The 22,469-nt window shown below is 71.7% G+C and overlaps 3 protein-coding genes across 3 annotated transcripts; 2 read left to right on the top strand and 1 right to left on the bottom strand.

Moving 5' to 3' along the window:
- Positions 1-1,739: 1,739 nt before the first annotated feature.
- On the top strand, positions 1,740-8,405 carry STRN4 (striatin 4). Its single transcript, XM_066984835.1, is given in 18 exon segments — positions 1,740-1,988; positions 3,716-3,819; positions 3,910-3,983; positions 4,063-4,141; positions 4,253-4,393; positions 4,535-4,694; positions 4,787-4,925; positions 5,045-5,146; positions 5,249-5,364; positions 5,800-5,975; positions 6,073-6,120; positions 6,238-6,359; positions 6,445-6,575; positions 6,577-6,619; positions 6,715-6,855; positions 6,937-7,035; positions 7,139-7,225; positions 8,196-8,405. Coding segments are annotated over 18 exon segments (2,127 nt in total). The 5' UTR covers positions 1,740-1,793; the 3' UTR covers positions 8,366-8,405.
- A 2,856-nt stretch (positions 8,406-11,261) lies between these two features.
- On the top strand, positions 11,262-13,062 carry COX7A1 (cytochrome c oxidase subunit 7A1). The gene is given in 6 exon segments (XM_066984832.1): positions 11,262-11,276; positions 12,206-12,227; positions 12,230-12,294; positions 12,546-12,579; positions 12,582-12,629; positions 12,940-13,062. Coding segments are annotated over 6 exon segments (240 nt in total). The 3' UTR covers positions 12,996-13,062.
- A 6,688-nt stretch (positions 13,063-19,750) lies between these two features.
- On the bottom strand, positions 19,751-22,165 carry SNRPD2 (small nuclear ribonucleoprotein D2 polypeptide). Its single transcript, XM_066984830.1, has 3 exons — positions 22,009-22,165; positions 21,162-21,341; positions 19,751-19,979 (listed from the first exon to the last, which is right to left on the bottom strand). Coding segments are annotated over exons 1-3 (357 nt in total). The 5' UTR covers positions 22,011-22,165; the 3' UTR covers positions 19,751-19,804.
- Positions 22,166-22,469: the final 304 nt, after the last annotated feature.

The following is a 22,469-nucleotide window of genomic DNA, read 5'->3' as shown; positions in this document are numbered from 1 at the left end:
CCACTCCCAGCCCCTCCCTAACCCTATGGACCCCATAGCCCTCTCGTTTCCCTACAGCTGCCCTATAGAGACCCTATAGGTGCCCTACAGGGACCCTATAGGCGCTTTATAGGCCCCCTACACCCCACTCCTATAGTCCCCACTCCCCTCCCTGAGAGCTCCTGCCCCCAAGCTCCCCAACCCCCGTAACCTATAGCTCACCTATAACCCTCTATAGGCCTTGTGCCCCCCCTGTCCCCTATAGCCCCTGACCCCCTCCCTTACAGCCCTCTTAGCTCCCGCTCCCAGCCCCCCCGCACCATACAGCCCCCATAGCCCCCTCGTTTCCCTGTTGGCACCCTACAGAGACCCTATAGCCACACTTTAGGCCCTATAAGTGCCCTACAGAGGCCCTATAGTCGCCCTTTAGACCCTATAAGCGCTCTACAGTGGCCCTATAGCCACCCTTTAGGCCCTATAGGCACCCTTTAGGCCCCCACCCCTTGGAGCTCCTGCCCCAGCCCCTATAACGCCCCCCAGCACCCCACACCCGCCCCCACAGCTGCCCCATAATACCCTGTAATGCCCCATAGCGCCCCACAGCCGCCCTAAAACGCCCCCCACCTGCCCCATAACATCCTATAACGCCCCATAGTGCCCCCCACCTACCCCATAATGCCCCCCACCTGCCCCATAACACCCCTCACTCACCCCATAATGCCCCATAACGCCCCCCCCGCCCTATAGTGCCCTATAACGCCCCATAGTGCCCCCCACCTACCCCATAACGCCCCCCACCCGCCCCATAACACCCCCCACTCACCCCATAATGCCCAATAACGCCCCCCCCTGCCCTATAGTGCCCCATAACGCCCCATAACGCCCCCCACCTACCCCATAACGCCCCCCCCACGCCCCCCACCCGCCCCATAACGCCCCCCATTCACCCCATAACGCCCAATAACACCCCCCACCTGCCCTATAGCGCCCCATAACGCCCAATAACGCCCCCCACCCGCCCCATAACGCCCCCCACTCGCCCTATAACGCCCCATAACGCCCCACACTTGTCCTATAACGCCCCATAATGCCCTATAACGCCCCCCACCTGCCCCATAACACCCTATAACACCCTATAACGCCCCCCGCCCGCCCCATAACGCCCCATAACGCCCCATAACGCCCCCCACTCGCCCTATAACGCCCCATAACGCCCCCCACCTACCCCATAACGCCCCCCAACGCCCCCCACCCGCCCCATAACGCCCCATAACGCCCCACGCTTGTCCTATAACGCCCCATAATGCCCTATAACGCCCCCCACCTGCCCCATAACACCCTATAACACCCTATAACGCCCCCCGCCCGCCCCATAACGCCCCATAACGCTGCCCAACGCCCCCCACTCGCCCTATAACGCCCCATAACGCCCCCCACCCGCCCCATAACGCCCCATAACGCCCCCCACCCGCCCCATAACGCCCCCCACCCGCCCCATAACGCCCCCCACTTGTCCTATAACGCTCCATAATGCCCCATAACGCCCCCCACCTGCCCTATAACGCCCCCCAACCCCCCCATAATGCCCCATAACGCCCCCCACTCGCCCTATAACGCCCCATAACCCCCCACCTACGCCCCATAACGCCCCATAGCCCCCCCCCCCCCCCGCCCCGTACCGCCCGCGGGCGCCGTCGCCGTGGCAACGCGCGTCCCGCCCCCCCCCCTTCTTCTTCCCTCCCCCCCCCCCCCCACTTCCGGCTCCCTTTGTGGCAGGAAGCGGCGGCGCCGCGGCTCCCTTTGTGGCAGCCGTGATGGCGGCGGAGCGGGCGGCGGCGGCGCCCAGGGCCCAGCCGCCCCCCCCCGGTCCCGGTCCCGGTGCCGGTGGCACGGAAGCGGCGGGCCGCGGCGGGTTGAGCCTGCCGGGCATCCTGCACTTCATCCAGCACGAGTGGGCTCGCTTCGAGGCCGAGAAGGGGCGCTGGGAGGCGGAGCGGGCAGAGCTGCAGGTACCGGGAACCGGGGGGGGGGGGGGGAGTTACCGGGAGGGGGGGGGGAGAGTTACCGGGGCCGTCGTCAGGGGGTTACCGGGGCCGCCGCCGCCGCCATCTTGGGAGGAAATGGCCGCCGGGACGGGGGGGGGTGGGGAGGGGGCGGGCACCGGGACGGCGGCACCGGGGGGGAGGGGGGGCACCGGGAGGAGGGGGGGCACCGGGGGGAGGGGGGGGGCACCGGGGGAGGTGGGGGGCACCGGGGGCACCACCGGGTCTTGGGGACACCGGTGTCACCGTGCCACCCCCCCAGTCCCCCAGTGTCACGGTGTCCTTGGGGACACCGGTGTCACCGTGCCCACCCCCAGCCTCGGGGACACCGGTGTCACCCCCCAGTCCTGGGGACACCGGTGTCACCGTCCCACCCCCAGCCTGGGGACACCGGTGTCACCGTGCCACCCCCCCAGCCCTGGGGACACCGGTGTCACCGTGCCACCCCCCAGCCCTGGGGACACCGGTGTCACCGTGCCACCCCCAGCCCTGGGGACACCGGTGTCACCGTGCCACCCCCCAGCCCTGGGGATACCGGTGTCACCGTGTCACCCCCCAGCCTCGGGGACACTGGTGTCACCGTGCCACCCCCCCAGCTTTGGGGACACCGGTGTCACCCCCAGCCTCGGGGCGGTGTCACCCCCAGTCCTGGGGACACCGGTGTCACCGTGCCCCCCCCAGCCTCGGGGACACCGGTGTCACTGTGCCCCCCCCCCCAGCCCTGGGGACACCGGTGTCACCGTGTCACCCCCCAGCCCGGGGACACCGGTGTCACCGTGCCGCCCCCCCAGCCCGGGGACACCGGTGTCACCGTGCCACCCCCCAGCCCTCGGGGACACCGGTGTCACCGGGCCACCCCCAGCCATGGGGACACCGGTGTCACCGTGCCACCCCCAGCCTCAGGGACACCGGTGTCACCGTGCCACCCCCCCAGCTTTGGGGACACCAGTGCCACCCCCCAGCCTCGGGGACACCGGTGTCACCGTGCCACCCCCCAGCTGTGGGGACACCAGTGTCACCGTGCCCCCCCCCCAGTGCTGGGGACACCGGTGTCACCCCCAGTCCTGGGGACGCTGGTGTCACGGTGTCACCCCCCAGCCCTGGGGACACAGGTGTCACCGTGCCACCCCCAGTCCTGGGGACACCGGTGTCACGGTGTCACCCCCCCAGCTTTGGGGACACCGGTGTCACCGTGCCACCCCCAGCTGTGGGGACACCGGTGCCACCGTGCCACCCCCAGCCCTGGGGATACCGGTGTCACCGTGCCACCCCCCCAGTCCTGGGGACACCGGTGTCACCGTGCCACCCCCAGCCTCGGGGACACCGGTGTCACCGTGCCACCCCCAGCCTCGGGGACACCGGTGTCACCGTGCCACCCCCCCAGCCATGGGGACACCGGTGTCACTGTGCCCCCCCCAGTCCTGGGGACACCGGTGTCATGCCCCCCCAGTCCTGGGGACACCGGTGTCACGGTGTCCCCCCCCCCAGCCTCGGGGACACCGGTGTCACCGTGCCACCCCCAGCCTTGGGGCCAGCTCCCGTCCGACTGCTCGGAGCCCCTCGTCGTCCCCCCCGCCACCCCGAGCAGCCTCAGCACCTTGTCCCCAGCTCTTGGGGGGGGGGCGCGGTGTCCCCGCGGTGTCCCCAGGGTGTCCCCGCCGTGTCCCCACGGTGTCCCCGCCGTGTCCCCGCAGGCGCAGGTGGCCTTCCTGCAGGGCGAGCGCAAGGGCCAGGAGAACCTGAAGACGGACCTGGTGCGGCGCATCAAGATGCTGGAGTACGCCCTCAAGCAGGAGAGGTGGGTGCGGGGGGGGGGGGGGGTTGGGGGGGCCCCCCAAAAAATTTCGGGGTCCCCACGAGCATCCCCGTGTCCCCCCCCCCCCCCCAGGTCCAAGTACCACAAGCTGAAATTCGGCACCGAGCCGGCGCCGGGGGACAAGAAGGCGGAAGCGCCGGAGCCGGGTGCGTGTCGAGGTGCTCATGGGGGGGGGGCGCAGACTTTTGGGGGCCCCCCCTTGACCCCCAAACTGTGCCCCCCCAGCCCCCAACGGCCCCCTGGAGGCGGCGGCGCTGGAGGGCGGCCCGCTGGCGTGGAAGGAGGGCCGGCAGCTGCTGCGGCAGTGAGTGCAATGGGGGGGGGGGGGGACGCATTTTGGGGGGTGGTATTTTTTGGGGGGTGGTATTTTTTTGGGGGGGGGGCTCCCTCAGCGTGTGCCCCCCCCCCCCCGTAGGTACCTGGAGGAGGTGGGGTACAGCGACACCATCCTGGACATGCGCTCGCGGCGCGTGCGGGCGCTGCTGGCCCGCGGCCCCCCCGGCCCCGGGGGGGGGGACTCGCTGCTGGTGCGCCGCATCGAGGAGCAGATCCAGAGGTGAGGAGGGGACGGGGGGGGGGGGGGGGGGGGCTTATAGGGTTTATTTTGGGGGTTTGGGGGGGGGTCGTTTCGCGGCGGGGAGGGGGCTGCAGCCCCGTGGCTTGTGTCGTGTCCCCCCCCCCCCTCCCCGCCCCGCAGGAACGCGGGGAAGGAGGCGAAGGAGCGCGGGGGGGGCTCGGTGCTGGAGCAGGTCCCCTTCCTGCGCTCCTGCGAGGACGAGGACAGCGACGAGGACGAGGAGGACGCCGACGGCCCCCCCGCCGAGCCCCCGCGGCAGCACAAGAAGCAGCGAGTAAAGGCGAGCGGCCCCCCCCCCCCCCAACCCCCGGGGACGCGGCCCTGGTTCGGGGGTGCCCCGAAACGGGTCTTGACCCCCCCCTTCTGTCGCAGCTCCCCCCCAAGCCCCTGCTGCCCGAGGTGGAGGACGAGGACGAGGACGACGACTCCGAGGACGCCCTCAACGAGTTCGACTTCCTGGGCTCCGGGGACAACGGGGACGGCCGGCGGGCCGGGGAGGGCGGCGAGCTCGGTGAGCAGGTCCGGGGGGGGGGGGGACACGTAAAATTTTAGGGGGGGCGGGTGGGGGAAGGGGGGGGGGGGGCGCCGCGGCGCCCTCCGAAGGCGGCCCTGACGCCCGTGTCCCCGCAGAGAGCCGCCGGGTGCGGCTGCAGGGGATGCTGGCCGACCTGCGGGACGTGGACGGGCTCCCCCCGAAACCGGCCGGGTCGGGGCAGCCGCGCGCGCACGAGGGTACGGTCCCCGGTGTCGCGTCCCCCCCCCCCCCCGCCGCGTGTCCCTGTCCCCCCCCCCAAACCCCCAGCCCCGGCCGCCCTGAGCCGCGCCGCCCCGCAGGGTCCCTCGGCCTCTCCTCCGACGTCTTCATCATGGACAGCATCGGCGGCGGCGCCGTCAGCCTGGGGGACCTGGCCGACCTGACGGTCACCAACGACAACGAGCTCAGCTGCGACGTGAGGCCCCCCCCCAACCCCCCCTCCACCCCGTCCTTCCCTGTCCCGTCCCCAAAATGGGCCCCGAGCGTCCCCCCTCAGCCCCGTTTCCCCCCCGTGCCCCGGGACGTTCCCAGATGTCGCCCCGAGCGTCCGTCCCCTTGGCTCTGCCCTCGCCCCGTACGTCCCCAAACGGCTTCACGAGGGTCCCCTCGGCTTTCCTATACCCCCAAAACGAGCCCCGCTGTCCCCCCCCGAGTGTCCCCCGGGCTCGGCTGTCCCCCCCCCCGCCCCCCCCGGCGATGTCTGCCCCACGCACCCCACGCCCCCCTCGAGCACCCGGCTCCCCAGGTCCCTTCCTCAAACCTCTCGGCGGCGCTTCGGGGTGGGAAAAAAACCCCAAACCCGGGGCGCCGCCGCCCGTCCCCCTCAGCCGTCCCCCCGCGCCCCCCGCAGCTCTCGGAGGGCCGGGACGCCCTGAAGAAGACGTGGAACCCCAAATTCACGCTGCGCAGCCACTACGACGCCGTGCGGGGCCTGGCCTTCCACCCGGCCGAGGCCGCCCTGCTCACCGCCTCCGAGGACGGCACCCTCAAGCTCTGGAACCTCCAGAAGACCGTCGCGGCCAAAAAGTGGGTGCCGGGGACGGGGGACGGGGACGGGGGGGGGGGGCTGCCGGGCACCCCCAAGGTGCGGGGGTGACCCCCCTTTCGCTGTCCCCTCCCGCAGGAACGCGGCGCTGGACGTGGAGCCGGTGTACGCCTTCCGCGGGCACAGGTGGGGGGCCGGCGGCGGCGGCGGCACCACCGCGAGGGGCGCGGGGCCCCCACGGGGGCGAGCTTCGGGGCCGCCCCTGGCCCCGTGTCACCCCCCGGCGTCACCCCGTCCCCGCAGGGGCCCGGTGCTGGCCGTGGCCATGGGCCGGGACAGCGCGCTGTGCTGCAGCGGCGGCGTGGACGCCTGCATCCGCCGCTGGCGCCTGCCCGACCTCGACATGGATCCCTACGACGGCTACGGTGGGTGCCCCGCTCCCCTCGCCGGGGCGGCACGCTTTGGGGGGCGGGGGGACACGACCGGGGTGACATTCGCGGCCGTCCCCAGACCCCGGGGTGCTCAGCGGCGTCCTGGAGGGCCACGGGGACGCGGTGTGGGGCCTGGCCTTCAACCCCGCCGGCGACCGCCTGGCCTCCTGCTCGGCCGACGGCACCGTGCGCCTCTGGGACCCGCGGCGCGCGCGCCGCCGCCGCCTGCCTCAGCACCTACGACGCCCAGAGCGGTGAGCCGGGGGCGCGGGGCGTCCCCCCCCCCAACCCCCCCCCTCCCCCCCAGCGCCGTCCTCACCCTCGTTTTGCTCCCCACCCCCCCTTGCAGAGCACGGCGTCCCCACCTCCGTCACCTTCTCGGCCACCGAGCCCGGGCACGCGGTGGTGGCGTTCCGCACGGGCGCCGCGGTGCTCTACGACGTGGAGGCGGCTCGGCCCCTGCTGACGCTGGAGGCGCGGCCGGGCGGCGGTGAGCGAGCCGGGGGGGTTGGGGGGACAAACGGGTGTCCCCAAGGGGGTGGCGGGGCCTGATCCTGTGCCCCCCCCCAAGGCGGCAGCCAGATCAACCAGGTGGTGAGCCACCCCTCGCAGCCCCTCTCCATCACCGCCAACGACGACCGCGGCATCCGCTTCCTCGACAACCGGACAGGTAGCGCCGCGGCCTCGTTAGCCCTAACGAGGCTGGGGGGGTTGGGGGGGGGCGCTGGGGACAGCCTTGTCACCGCCGCCTCCTCCCCGCCTCGTGGCGCCAGGGAAAGTCGTGCACTCCATGGTGGCCCACCTGGACGCCGTCACCTGCCTGGCCGTCGACCCCAACGGCGTCTTCCTCATGTCCGGCAGTGAGTGACTGAGGCCTTGTCCCTGTCCCCACGTCCCCGTCCCCGAGGCCTCGTCCCCGTCCCCGAGGCCTCGTCCCCGTCCCCAAAGCCATGTCCCCGAGGCCTTGTCCCCGTCCCTGGAGACATGTCCCCGTCCCCAAGGCCTCATCCTCATCCCCAAGGCCTTGTCCCCATCCCCAAGGCCACGTCCCCATCCCCAAGGCCACGTCCCTGTCCCACAAGCCATGTCCCTGTCCCCGAGGCCTTGTCCCTGTCCCCGAGGCCATGTCCTCATCCCCGAGGCCACGTCCCTGTCCCCAAGGCCACGTCCCTGTCCCCAAGGCCATGGCCACGTCCCCGAATCCATGTCCTCATCCCCGAGGCCACGTCCCTGTCCCCGAGGCCATGGCCACGTCCCCGAGGCTGTGTCCTCGTCCCTGAGGCCACATCCTTGTCCCCAAGACCACAGCCATGTCCCCAAGGCCGTGTCCTTGTCCCCAAGGCCACATCCCAGTCCCTGAGGCCACATCCCCATCCCTGAGGCCCCGTCCCCGTCCAAGCCCCCGTCCCTGTCCCCGAGGCCCCGTCCCCATCCCCGAGGCCACATCCTTGTCCCCAAGGCCACAGCCACGTCCCCAAGGCCGTGGTCTTGTCCCCGAGGCCATGTCCCTGTCCCCAAGGCCATGTCCCTGTCCCCAAGGCCATGTCCCTGTGCCCAAGGCCACGGCCACATCCTCAAGGCTATGTCCTCGTCCCCGAGGCCACGTCCCCGTCCCCGCGGCCGTGTCCCCGTCCCCCTCCCCAGCCTCTCACTTCCGGGGCGAGCCTGCGGCGTCTCCGCTCCCTCTGCCCCCCCCCCGCGTCCCCGACCGCCCTCCCAGCACCGTGACGCCCGCATCCGCCCCCTCGCCCCCCGCCTCGAGCCTCCCCCCACCCCCCACCCCCCCCAACCCCAAAAAAAACCACCTCGCCCCCCCTCACCCCCCGGCAGGCCACGACTGCTCGCTGCGCCTCTGGCACCTGGCCCACAAGACGTGCGTGCAGGAGCTGACGGCGCACCGCAAGAAGCACGAGGAGGCCGTGCACGCCGTCGCCTTCCACCCCCGCCGCGCGCTCAGCGCCAGCGCCGGCGCCGACGCCTTGGCCAAGGTCTTCGTCTGACGCGGGGACGAGGGCTGGGGGGGGGCGCTTGTTACCACCCCCCCCCCCAGGAGGTCCCGGTGCCCCCCTGGCGCTGGGGGGGGGGCTTCGGGGCTCTGCGTGTGTCCCCCCCCACCCCCCGGGGCTGCTCCTGGCTCCGTCTGGTCCCCGGGGGGGGGCTCTCCGTACCCCCAGGGGTAGCTAAGGGCTCTGCATCCCCCCCCCCCCGCCCCCCCCAGGGGCAGTTATAGGGGCTCCCTCTACTCCCCGGGGCTGGGGGGGCTCTGCGTCCCCCCCCGGGGCAGTTAAGGGCTCTGTTTGCCCCCCCCCCCCCCCCCCCAGGGGGCAGTTGTGAGCTCTACCCTTCAGGGACTCTCCATCTCCCCCCCCCCCCAGGGGCAGTTACAGTCCTTATCCTGCCCCCCCCGGGGGGCAGTTACGGGCTCTCTGACCCCCGGGGGGGACACTACACCCCCCCCCCCCGGGGATTTCTACCCCGCCGGGGTGCCCTGTTACCCCCTGGGGGCAGTTAGGGGCTACGTCGGTCCCTTGGGAGGCTCTACATCCCCCCCCCCCCGGGGGGCAGTTAGGGGCCTTATTTACCCCCTCCTGGGGCAATTATGGACCTTACCAACCCCCTAGGGGCAGCTACGGGGGTGGGGGGGCAGTTAAGGCTCCATTTACCCCCCTGGGTGCCGCTACGTGCCCCCGGGGGCACTTAGGAGCTCATCTTGCCCCCCCCCCCCCCCCCAGGGGCACTTAGAGGTTCAATGCCCCTGGGGGCGGCCGGGGGGGCACTGCAGGCTCTGAGCCCTGCCCCCCCCCCCCCCCCAACACTACCCTGGGGCTGGGCCCCCCCCCAAAAAAAAACAAACACAGCGGGGGCCCCCCTTGTATATTTGTACAGCCCTGACGTGTCCCCCCCCGTCCCCCTGTCCCCCCCCCGGGGGCTCGTCACCGCCGCCTTATCACCGTGTGATAGTCCGGGACCCCCCGGGGCCCCCCCGTGGGCCCTCCCCATGCTGTATCCCCCCCCCCCCCCCCCCCCATTTTTCCCCTTTTTAAGGCCGGTTGCTTTTTATTGTATATTTATTTGGTGTCTTTTTTGGGGGAGGGGGGTCTGGGGGGGGGGGGTCGTGCCTCAATAAAGCCCTTTGCCAAGAGCCCTGCGCTGCTGCTGGGGGGGGGGGGACGGGGACAAAGGGACCCCCTCGGGTTCCCTGACACCCCGTAGTGCCCCCCCCATGTCCCCTTTCTGCCCCCCCATGTCCCCAAGGACCCTTGGGGATCTTCGACAACCTGGCCCCATTGTTCGGGGGGGGTTAATTGGATTGGGGGGCGTTAATTGGCTGGGGGGGGTTAATTGGATTGGGGGGGCATGGGTCGGAGGTGGTGTCCCCCGGTCCCCCCCATGGCACATATAGGGACACGGGGACGGGGACAGGCCCCGTGTGGGGACACTGGGATGGGGACAGGCCCCACACAGGGACACGGGAACGGGGACAGGCCACATGGGGACATGGGGACGGGGACAGGCCCCGTGTGGGGACACTGGGATGGGGACAGGCCACGTATAGGGACATAGGGACAGGCCACGTGTGGGGACATGGGGACGGGGACAGGCCCCATATGGGGACATAGGGACAGGGACAGGCCACATATAGGGACATGGGGACGGGGACAGGTCCTGTGTGGGGACACGGGGACAGGGACAGGCCCCACACCGGGACATGGGGTTGGGGACAGGCCCCACACAGGGATGGGGACAGGCCATACATGGGGACACAGGGACAGGGACAGGCCCTGTGTGGGGACATGGGGACAGGGACAGGCCACATACAGGGACATGGGGACAGACACAGGCCCCGTGTGGGGACACGGGGACCAGGGACAGGCCACATATAGGGATACGGGGATATGGACAGGCCACGCGTGGGGACATGGGGATGGGGACAGGCCCCGTGTGGGGACCCGGGGACGGGGACAGGCCACATATAGGGACACGGGGACAGGGACAGGCCCCGTGTGGGGACATGGGGATGGGGACAGGCCCCGTGTGGGGACACGGGGACAGGGACAGGCCCCATGTGGGGACACGGGACGGGGACAGGCCACATATAGGGACACGGGGATATGGACAGGCCATGTGTGGGGACAGGGACAGACCCCGTGTGGGGACACGGGGACGGGGACAGGCCACATGTGGGGACCCGGGGACAGGGACAGGCCCCGTATAGGGACACGGGACGGGGACAGGCCACGTGTGGGGACATGGGGATGGGGACAGGCCCCGTGTGGGGACACGGGGACAGGGACAGGCCACATATAGGGACATGGGGATGGGGACAGGCCACATATAGGGACACAGGGACAGGGACAGGCCCTGTGTGGGGACATGGGGACAGGGACAGGCCACACGTCAGGACACGGGGACAGGGACAGACCACACATGGGGACACAGAGACCAGGGACAGACCCCGTGTGGGGACACCGGGACAGGGACAGGCCCCGTGTGGGGACACGGGGACGTGTTGGGGTCCCACTTGGGGACACGGGGCCCCGGACTGGCCGTGAGGCTGGATGGGGACACAGGGACACGGGGGGGGGACACACTTGGGGGGGGGGGGGCACGGCATGCAGGGACCTGGCAGTGGGACCGTGCGGGAGGGGGGGTCACAGGGCCTATTGGGGGGGGGGGGCACCCCTCAGTGTCCCCACGCCGTTGTCCCCGGCTGTCACCATCTCCTTGGGGCCGCGTGCCCCTGGGTGCCACCGGCACCGGCCCCCCCGGCCCCCCCTGCCCTGGCCCCCCGCCCCCCCCCCCGCCCCGCCTCGTCCCGCCCCCCCCGCCCCCCGTCCCCCCCCGGTGCCCTCTGTGGCGGCAGCAGAGGACGATCGGGATCGGGACGGGCTGAGCATGAGGGGCCTGAGGGTACCGGGGGGGGACACCATGGGGGGGGGGGATTATGGGGGGGGGACACCAAAGGGGAGGGTTATGGGGGTTGCCAAAATGGGGGGGGAGATTATGGGGGGTGCCAAGGAGGGACAGATTATGGGGGGGGTGCCAAGGGGGGGAGATTATGGGGGGGCAACAATGGGGGCAGATTATGGGGGGGGGGACACCAAAGGGGAGGGTTATGGGGGGGTGAACCAAGGGGGGGGGGGCACCAAAGGGGGGGGTTATGGGGGGTTGCCAAGGGGGGGAGATTATGGGGGGGGCAACAAGGAGGGAGAGATTATGGGGGGGGTGCCGGGGGGGGGCAGATAATGGGGGGGGCCCCAAGGGGGGAGATTGGGGGGGGGCACCATGGGGGGGCGTTATGGGGGTTGCCAAGGGGGGGGGAGATTATGGGGGGGGCACCAAGGGGGGGAGATTATGGGGGGGCACCAAGGGGGGAGATTGGGGGGGGGGCACCATGGGGGGCGTTATGGGGGTTGCCAAGGGGGGGAGATTATGGGGGGGGCACCAAGGGGGGAGATTATGGGGGGCACCAAGGGGGGGGGATTGGGGGGGGGCACCATGGGGGGCGTTATGGGGGAGTGGGGGGGGGGTGTCCCTACGGAGGGGAGCCTCTGGGATTGTTATGGGGGGGATTTGGGGGGGGGGGGGGCTGCAGGTGATGGGGGGGCGGTTATGGAAGGGTCTTTTGGGGAGGGTTCTTATTGGGGGGGGGGTCCGGGGGGGGGCCTTATGGGGAGGGGGCCCTATGGGGAGGGGGGCCCTATAGGAGACGTGTTATGGGGGGATCCCTTTGGTTGGGGGGATTTTTTTTGGGGGGGGGGGGGGGGGCTATGGGGGTGACCGGGGAGGGGGCAGGGGGTCTCTCTCCCCCCCCCTCATGCCCCCCCCCCCCCCCCAAGGCCATTCCCTTGGGGTTCCTGCGTTCCCCGGCCCCCCCGGCCCCCGGCGCCTCCACAACCGGGTCCCCGAGCACCAGAAACTCTTCCAGGTGGGGGGGGGGGGGGGGGCACGGGGGGGGCACCGGGGGGGTGGGATGGGGGGGGGTCAAGTTGGGTGCCTGGGGGGGGGGGGGGGGATCACAGCCTGGATCCTGGGGTCCCTGGGGCTGGGGGGGGGGGTGTAGGGGGGACATTTGGGAGGGCATTTGGGGGGCATTTGGGGGGGGGCATTTTAGAGTGGGGGGCATTTTTGGGGGGGGGACACAGCCCTCGATGTTGCTCATCCCGTGCCCCCCCCCAGGAGGACAACGGGCTCCCGGTGCACCTCAAGGGGGGGCCATGGACTCGGCGCTCTATCACCTCACCACCCTCATCTGCTCCGTGGGTACGGCCGGGTCCGTGGGGGGGGGGGGGCCTGGATTTTGTTTTTTTTGGGGGGGGGGGGCCTGGATTTTTTTTTTTTGGGGGGGGGGGTCCACAAATCGGTTTGGGGACACACAGAGGCCCCCAGAACTGGGGGGGGGGGGGGGGGGGACAGGGACAACGACCCCGGGCTCTATTTTTAACATTGGGGGGGGGGGGGCACGGTCGCTGCTGGGGGGGGGGGGGGGGGGGCTGCGTGCTTTGGGGACGGGGGGGGGGGGGGACACGCGGGGCCCGGCCGTGGGGTCCCTGAGCTGTCCCCGTCCCCGCAGGCACCTGCTACTCGCTGTGGTCGCTGGCGCAGGCCTCGCGGCCTAAGAAGCCTTGAGGGGGGCCCCCAAAAGCGCCCCCACCCCCCCCCGACCCGATAACGGCAATAAACGGCTCTGACGTGGCTCTCGGCCTCTTGGGGGGGGGACACGGCGGGGGGGGACGCGGCAGCAGGGGGGGCGAGGCGGGGGTAGACGCCAAAGGGGTTTTATTGCCCGACGACAAGATGGCGGGGACCGGGCCGGCAAGAGCCAAAGTGTCCCCAAAATGTCCCCAAAAGTGCCCGAAGTGTCCCCAAAATGTCCCCAAAAGTGTCCCCAAAGTGTCCCCAAAAGTCCCCAAAGGGTCCCCGAAGGGTCCCGAAGCGTCCCCGGGCCACAGCCGTCCCTGTCCCCGTCCCGGACAGAGCCAGCTCTGCCCAGGAGAATAAATAATGGGGTTAAAACCGCCGGGGACAGGGACACGGGGACAGGGCTTACGGGGACGGGGTGGGGGTCACCGGGGGGGGACATCAGGCGGACGGAGGCCCCCCCCGAGCGCACCGGCGTGGGCGGCCAGCAGCGCTTGGAGGGGCGCTGGGGGGGCCGGGTCCCCGTTGTCCCCCCGTTGTCCCCGTTGTCCCCCCCGTTGTCCCCGTCCGGCCGCAGCGTGCGGTTGTGCAGCTGGCTGAACCGCCGGGCGTGGAGGCTGCGGGGAGGGGGGGGTCACCGTGCAAGGGGACACCGGGGGGGGGGACACCCCCGGGGACCCCTGACCCCCCCGGACAACGCCGCACCAGTAGGGCCCAGTACGCACCAGTAGGGCCGGCGCTCGTCGGGGCTGAGGCTGCGCCAGAGCTTCGCCAGCTCCCGCGTGGCCACGGTGGAGGCCAGCCCCGGGTGGGCGCTGGCGCCGGGGGTGTCACCGGGGGGTGTCACCGGGGGGTGTCACCGGGGGTGTCACCAGACCCCCCCACCCCCCAGTCCCCATCTCCATCCAGGGTCCCCCCCCCCCAAAAACATTCCCCCCCCCCCAGTATCCCCCCCCCCCATTGTCCCTGTGTCACCCCCCCATATCCCCTGCTCTGGGGTCTCTCCGGGGTCCCCATGTCCCTTCAAGGTCCCCGATGCCCTCCGAGGCCCCCGTGTCCCCCCAGGTCCCCATGTCCCCCGAGGTCCCCAACACCCTCCGAGGTCCCCTTGTCCCCCGAGGCCCCATGTCCCCCCAGGTCCCCGTGTCCCCCGAGGTCCCCAACACCCTCCGAGGTCCCCTTGTCCCCCGAGGCCCCCATGTCCCCCAAGGCCCTCCTGTGTCCCCCCAGGTCCCCATGTCCCCCCAGGTCCCTGTGTCCCCTGAGGTCCCCGTGTCCCCTGAGGTCCCCAACACCCTCCGAGGTCCCCGTGTCCCCCAGGCCCCCATGTCTCCTGAGGCCCTCATGTCCCCCCAGGTCCCCATGTCCCCCCGGGCCCCCATGTCCCCCGAGCCCCCATGTCCCCCCAGGTCCCCGTGTCCCCCGAGGTCCCCAACACCCTCCGAGGTCCCCATGTCCACCGAGGCCTCCATGTCCCCCCAGGTCCCCATGTCCCCCAAGGCCCCCATGTCCCCTGAGGCCCCCATGTCCCCTGAGGTCCCCAACACTCCGGTCCCCGTGTCCACCGAGGCCCCCATGTCCCCCCAGGTCCCTGTGTCCCCTGAGGTCCCCATGTCCCCCGAGGTCCCCAACACCCTCCGAGGTCCCCGTGTCCCCCGAGGTCCCCATGTCCCCTGAGGTCCCCATGTCCCCTGAGGCCCCTGTGTCCCCCACAGCCCCCATGTCCCCCCAGGTCCCCATGTCCCCCCAGGTCCCCATGTCCCCTGAGGTCCCCGTGTCCCCTGAGGTCCCCAACACCCTCCGAGGTCCCCATGTCCCCCCAGGTCCCCATGTCCCCCTGAGGCCCCCATGTCCCCCGAGGCCCCCATGTCCCCCCAGGTCCCCGTGTCCCCTGAGGCCACTGTGTCCCCCAAGGTCCCCATGTCCCCTGAGGTCCCCAACACCCTCCGAGGTCCCCCCCCATCCCTGTCCCCAACCAGCCATCTCCCCCCTTCCCCGCTCGGTGTCCCCATCTCCCCCGGTCCCCCCGGGTCCCCAGAGCCCCCATCCTCCCTGCGGCCCCCGCGCCCCCCCCCATGTCCCCGCACCCCCCCCCATGTCCCCACGCCCCCCCCGTGTCCCCCTTTGTCCCCGTGTCCCCCCCCCCCACCTGAGGTAGGCCTTGCGGTTGAGGCGGCAGAACATGAGGAAGCCGTTGACGCATTTCTTCTTCGGGTGCTGGGGGGCCAGCGGCCGGCGCTGCCTCCGCCGCGCCCCCGGGTCCCCCCCCGGCACGTTGGGGACAGCCGGGGGGCTGCCGGCCACCTCCTCCTGCGGTGACGCCACCGGGGCCTGCGGGGACGGGTGGGCTGCCACCGCCTGGGGGGGGGGGGCACTGGGGGGTCATACTGGGGGGGGGGGCACTGGGGGGTGGCGCTGGGGGGTGACAATGAGGGGGGTGGCGCTGGGGGGTGACAATGAGGGGTGGCACTGGGGGTGACACTGGGGGGTGGCACTGGGGGGGTGGCGCTGGGGGGGCACTGGGGGGTGGCGCTGGGGGGTGACAATGAGGGGGGTGGCACTGGGGGGTGATGCTGGGGGGTGGCAGTGGGGGTGACACTGGGGGGTGGCACTGGGGGGTGGCACTGGGGGGGTGATGCTGGGGGTGGCAGTGGGGGGTGACACTGGGGGGGTGACACTGGGGGGTGATGCTGCGGGGGGTGACACTGGGGGGTGGCACTGGGGGGTGGCACTGGGGGGTGATGCTGGGGGGTGGCAGTGGGGGGTGACACTGGGGGGGTGACACTGGGGGGGTGATGCTGCGGGGGTGACACTGGGGGGTGGCACTGGGGGGGTGACACTGGGGGGTGACACTGGGGGTGGCACTGGGGGGTGGGATTGGGGGGGTGGCACTGGGGGGGTGGGATTGGGGGGGTGGCACTGGGGGTGACACTGGGGGTGACAATGAGGGGGTGACAATGAGGGGGTGACAATGAGGGGGTGATACTGGGGGGGTGACGCTGAGGGGGTGGCACTGGGGGGGTGACACTGGGGGGTGGCACTGGGGGGTGGGATTGGGGGGGTGGCACTGGGGGGTGACACTGGGGGGTGGCACTGGGGGGTGACACTGGGGGGTGACACTGGGGGTGACACTTGGGGGGTGACACTTGGGGGGTGGGATTGGGGGGGTGGCACTGGGGGGTGGGATTGGGGGGTGGCACTGGGGGGTGGCACTGGGGGGTGACACTTGGGGGGTGGCACTGGGGGGGTGACACTGGGGGGTGGCACTGGGGGGGACGCTGGGGGTGATGCTGGGGGGTGGAACTGGGGGGGACGCTGGGGGGGTGACCCTGAGGGGGTGACACTGGGGGTGACACTGGGGGGGTGACACTTGGGGGGGTGACACTTGGGGGTGGGATTGGGGGGGTGGCACTGGGGGGTGGGATTGGGGGGTGGCACTGGGGGTGGCACTGGGGGGTGACACTTGGGGGGTGGCACTGGGGGGTGACACTGGGGGTGGCACTGGGGGGGGACGCTGGGGGGGGTGATGCTGGGGGGTGGAACTGGGGGGGGGACGCTGGGGGGTGACCCTGAGGGGGTGACACTGGGGGGGTGACGCTGAGGGGGTGATACTGGGGGGTGACACTGGGGGGGGTGGCACTGGGGGGGTGATGCTGGGGGTGGCACTGGGGGGTGGCACTGGGGGGGTGATGCTGGGGGTGGCACTGGGGGGTGGCACTGGGGGGTGACAATGAGGGGGTGGCACTGGGGGGGTGATGCTGGGGGGGTGGCACTGGGGGGGTGGCACTGGGGGTGGCACTGGGGGGGGGACAGGCCCGGTCCCCACCTGCGGGCTGAGGCAGACTTCGGCGAAGAGCGCTGTTGGGGGGGGGGGACACGACACTGAACAAAACTGGGGGGGGGGACACAGGGCCACCCCCCTTGTCCCCTTTATGTCCCCCCCCCGCCCCCCCCCCCCCCGGGCCCCACCTCGTGCCACTTCGCTGGGGGACCCCGGGGGGCGGGGGAGGCCAGCAGGGAGGGGCTGAGCCCCAGCAGCCCCCTGCGCCGCGGGGAGGGGGTCAGGGGGCGCCCCCCCAGCCCGCCTTGCCGGGCTTCAGCTCGTCCCAGTTCGGCCCGGTGACGTCCCAGTTCGGCCCGGTGACGTCCCAGTTCGGCCCAGTAGCGCTCAACCAGGGGCCGCCGGCCCCCCGCCAGCTCGTCCTCCTCGGGCACCAGCAGCCTGGGGTGGGGGGGGGGGGGGGGTGTGTGGGGGGGTCAGCACCCATGGGTGCCCCCCCCCCCCCTTACCCCCCCCGCCCCCAAATGTCACCTACCCCGCTGTGGCCCCAGCGCTCGGCCCCACCGCTGGGGTGTCCCCGGAGGGTCCTGCGGGGACAGAGGGGGGGGGGGTCGGGGGGGGTCGGGGGGAGTCGGGGGGGTCGGGGGGGCCCAAATGGGGGTCACGGGGTGGGGGGTGGGGGTCCTGGGGGGCTTAACTGGGGTGGGGGTGGCAAGCAGGGGGTGTTGGGTGGGGGGGCAAGTACCTGGATGGGGGTCGTAGGGTGTAGGGGGGGTCCTGGGGGGTTTAAATTTGGGGGGGGCACTGTTGGGAACCGGGGGGGGGTCGTGGGGGGGGTACCCGAATGGGAAGGGGGGCTGGGGGTGGGGGGGGCAGCCCCAACGCGTCCCCCTCCCCTTCTCGTTCCCTCCTCCCCACAGCCTGGGGGGCTCGGGGGGGCTGGGGGGGGGGGGCAATTTTTGTTGTAGGTGGTGGGGGGTCCCCGTTACCTGCCCCCCCGCACGGCGCGCAGGGTGCTCTGCAGGTGCCCGATGTACCCCAGGACGTTGCGCATCACCTGCTCCTGGGGGGGGGGGGGGGGGGGGGGGATCGGGCACCCACACGGCACCTGCAGACCCCCCCCCCCCCCCCCCCCAAAAAAAATATACCTGGGTGCGGGGCCCCCCCGCGTGGCGCGGCCACGGCACCATCTCGGCCAGCTCCTGCAGCAGCGCGCCAGTCCCGGCGGGGGCGGCTGGGGGGGGGCACGGGGGGGGGGCACCGGGGGGGGGGGCACACAGGGGGGGTTATGGGGGGGCATGGGGCGGGGGGGGGCACTGGGGGGTTATGGGGGAGGGGGACACAGCCGGGGGGGTGGCACGGGGAGGGGGGCACTGGGGGGGGGCACCGGGGGGGACAAGGGGAGGGTTTTGGGGGGGGGACACAGCCGGGGGGGGGCACGGGGGGGGTGACAAAGGGGGGAGTCATGGGGGGGGGGGGCACCGGGGGGTTATGGGGGGGGGGACACCGGGAGGGGGACACAGCTGGGGGGGGTGACACGGGGAGGGGGGCACCGGGGGGGGACAAGGGGGGGTTATGGGGGGGGACACAGGCGGGGGGGGGTGACACGGGGAGGGGGGGGCACGGGGGCACGGGGGGGACCCGGGGGGGGGGGGGGGTTTGGGGGGGGGCGGATACCGGTGGGGCGGACATGGGGGGGGGGGTGACAGTGGGGGGGGACGATGGGGAGGTGATGGGGGGGGGGTTATGGGGGGGGGGGACACCCGGCCCCCCCCCCGCCCCCCCCTCACCGGCGGCTCTGCGGGGGGCGCAGGCGCTGCCCCTCGGCTGCGGCATCTGCGGGGGGGGGACGCGCGGGGGTCAGTACCGGGGCCGGGGGGGGCCACAGGGCCCCGGGGGGGGGCACAGGGTCCGGGGGGTCCCCGGGGCCCGATCCGGAGGGGGGGCCCGGCCCCTCCCCCCCCCTCCCCCCCCTCGCACCTCGCCCGCCCGACGGCGCCTCGGGATGCGCACGGCACGCTCGGGGGCGTGGCCTCGGCAAAAGGGGGCGTGGCCCCGGCCGGCCACGCCCCCCCAGGGGAGGAGCCAATCCGGACGCAGCAGGCGATGGAACGAACCACTTTTATTGCCCCCCCCGGGGGGGGGGGGGGGGTGGGGGGAACCGCGGTGCCGGGAGGAACCACAGCGCGCGGCGGGGGGGGGGCGGCGAGGCCCCAGGGGAGGGGGGCGCCCCCAAGGAGCCCCTCCTGCCCCCCCCTCCTCCTGCACCCCCGGGGGGGGCAAAAAACCCCCCAGGAGCTGCCTATAACCTCGGGGGGGGGTAAAAGCCCCTCCAGGAGCTGCCCCCTCCCCATTCAGGGTGCCCCCCCCCAGAGGGCTCAGCCACCTGCCCCCCCCCCCCCCCAAAATGCCTTTTTGGGGTGCAGGAAGGCGTTTTGGGGTGGGGGGGCATTTTGGGGGGCAGGAAGGTATTTTGGGGGGCAGGAAGGCGTTTTGGGGTGGGGGGCGGCATTTTGGGGGGCAGGAAGGTATTTTGGGGGGGCATTTTGGGGGACAGGAAGGCATTTTGGGGTGCGGGGAAGCATTTTGGGGTGGGGGGGCATGAAGGTATTTTGGGGGGGGCATTTTGGGGGGCAGGAAGGCATTTTGGGGTGGGGGGCGGCATTTTGGGGGCAGGAAGGTATTTTGGGGGGCAGGAAGGCATTTTGGGGGGGCATTTTGGGGGGCAGGAAGGCATTTTGGGGGGGCATTTTTGGGGGCAGGAAGGCATTTTGGGGTGTAGGAAGGCATTTTGGGGGCAGGAAGGCATTTTGGGGCGGGGGGGCCACAAAACGCCCGATGCTGGGGGTCTCGGGTGGGGGGTCCCGGCACGAGGCTGGGGAAAGGAGGTGGGGGGGTCCCAGCGCAACCCCCCGGCGGCCCCATTTTCCCAGATTTTTTTTTTAATTTATTTTTATTGTTGTTTTCTTTTTTTTTTTTGGGGGGGGGGGGGAAGGTGTTCGGGGGCCCCCCCGCCCTACTTCCCGGCGATGAGGGGGTTGCGCAGGACGACGATGACGGAGTCTCCGCGCAGGAACATCTTGGAGATGTAGCGGTCCTTGTTCACCGGCTTCGACTTCTTCTTGCCCTTGCCGCTCTTGGGCACCTCCGTCCACATCTCCTTCACGTTCTCCAGCACCATGTTGCAGTGCCTGGGGGGCGGGGGGCACGGGGGGGGGGGGGGTTAGGGGGGCTGCCTGCCTTTGGGGGGGGTGGGGACAACGGGGAGGGGACACCGGGGGCGCCCCCAAAGGATGGGGGCGGTGCAGGAGACGCAGGGGGCATGGGGGGGGGGAGAAACGGCAGGAGAAATTTGGGGGGGGGATTCAGGGGGGGACCCTGAATTTTGGGGTGACCCATGGGACATCAGGGATCCTTCGGGGCATCCAGGGGGATATCGGGGGACCCGGAGGGCATTTTGGGGTGACCCCGTGGGACGTCGGGGACCCCGTGGGGACTGTGAGGAGAGCTGAGGGGATATCGGGGGACCCGGAGGGCATTTTGGGGTGACCCAGGGGGACGCTGGGGACCCCGTGGGGACAGCGAGGAGACCCAGGGGGAATTGGGGTACCCGGAGGGCGCTTTGGGGAGGCTCGGGGAGATATTGGGGGCACCCAGGGGAGAGACCCGGGGGATACCAGGGGGATCCGAAGGGATATTGGGGGACCCGGAGAACACTTTGGGGTGACCCAGGGGGCTATCGGGGGACCCAGATGGCACTTTGGGGTGACCCAGGAGTATAGTGGGGGACCCAAAGGGATATTGGGGGACCCGGAGAGCACTTTGGGGTGACCCAGAAGGATACTGGGGGACCCAAAGGGATATTGGGGGACTCGAAGGGCACTTTGGGGTGACCCATGGAGATATCGGGGTACCCGGAGGGCACTTCGGGGTGACCCAGGGGGATATCGGGGGACCCAAAGGGATATTGGGGTACCTGGAGGGCAGTTTGGGGTGACCCGGGGGAATTTGGGGGACCTGGAGGGATATTGGGGGACCTGGAGAACATTTTGGGGTGACCCAGGGGGATACTGGGGGGCCTGGAGGGCACTTCAGGGTGACCCAGGGGGATACTGGGGGACCCAAAGGGATATTGGGGTACCCGGAGAACACTTTGGGGTGACCCAGGGAGATGCCGGGGACCCCGCGGGGAGCCCCTGGGGTGTTTTGGGGGAGGCAGAGGGCGCTTTGGGGAAACCCGAGGGGATATCAGGGGGAGCCAAAGGGGAACCTTTGGGGGGAGGATATCGGGGGGGGGGGGGGGGGTCAGGGGGATACCGGGGGGCCCGGGGGATACTGGGGGGATACCGGGGGGCCCGTGGGGGGTCCCGGACCTGTCGAAGGCCTTGACGCGGCCGAGCAGCTTCTTGTTGTTGCGGCAGTTGATGAGCACCTGGGTGTTGTTCTTCACCGACTGCGTGAGCACCGAGAGCGGCCCCGTGTTGAACTCCTCCTCCTCCCGCTTCTGCAGCTCCTCCGGCGTCATCTCGCTCTTGGGCTTGTTCAGCAGGCTCCTGCGCACCGGCACCGGGGACAGGGACGTGAGGCCGGGGCCGGGGACCCGGGATGAGGACGGGGATGGGGACCGGGGACAGGGACGGGGGGACCAGGACCGGGGACAGGGGCACCGGGGACAGGGGCGCCGGGGACAGGGGCGCCGGGGACAGGGGCACCGGGGACAGGGGCACCGGGGACTGGGGCACCGGGGACTGGGGCACCGGGGACTGGGGCACCGGGGACTGGGGCACCGGGGACTGGGGCACCGGGGACTGGGGCACCGGGGACTGGGGCACCGGGGACTGGGGCACCGGGGACTGGGGCGACCGGGGACGGGTATTGGGGCCGGGGATAGGGGCGCCGGGGAAGGGGGGACCAGGGACGGGGGGACCGGGGACAGGGGGACCGGGGACGGGGGCACCGGGGACAGGGGCACCGGGGACAGGGGCACCGGGGACTGGGGCACCGGGGACTGGGGCGACCGGGGACGGGTATTGGGGCCGGGGATAGGGGCGCCGGGGAAGGGGGGACCGGGGACGGGGGGACCGGGGACGGGGACCGGGGGACGGGGGGACCGGGGACGGGGTTGGGGACCGGGGACAGGGGGACCGGGGGATGGGGGGACCTGGGGACCGGGGACGGGACGCGGCCAGCCCCCCCCGGCCCGGTGCCCCCCCCCCTCACATGGCGGCTCCGCTCCCGGTCTGGCTCCGCTCCCGCTCCCGCTCCGCGCGCGCCTCCCGCAGGTTTTCGCTTCCGGGTCACGGGGCCGCCTCTCGCTACCGCTTCCGGGTCGGGGGGAGGGAAGGGGAGGGCGCATGCGCGGGGAGCGCGGGGGCGGGGAGGGGCGGGGAAAGGGGCGGGGCCGCGGGGCGGCCACGGCGGCACGGGGGGGCTGGAAACGGCCATGGGGGGCTGGAAACGGCCATGGGGGGCTGGAAACGGTCATGGGGGGCTGGAAACGGTCATGGGGGCTGGAAACGGCCATGGGGGGGCTGGAAACGGCCATGGGGGGCTGGAAACGGTCATGGGGGGCTGGAAATGGTCATGGGGGGCTGGAAATGGTCATGGGGGGCTGGAAACGGTCATGGGGGCTGGAAACGGCCATTGGGGGCTGGAAACGGTCACTGGGGGCTGGAAACGGT

This window comes from Anser cygnoides, chromosome 29 (assembly GCF_040182565.1).
Source record: "Anser cygnoides isolate HZ-2024a breed goose chromosome 29, Taihu_goose_T2T_genome, whole genome shotgun sequence".
NCBI classification, from domain to species: domain Eukaryota; kingdom Metazoa; phylum Chordata; class Aves; order Anseriformes; family Anatidae; genus Anser; species Anser cygnoides.
This window is presented reverse-complemented; position numbering and strand designations above follow the sequence as displayed.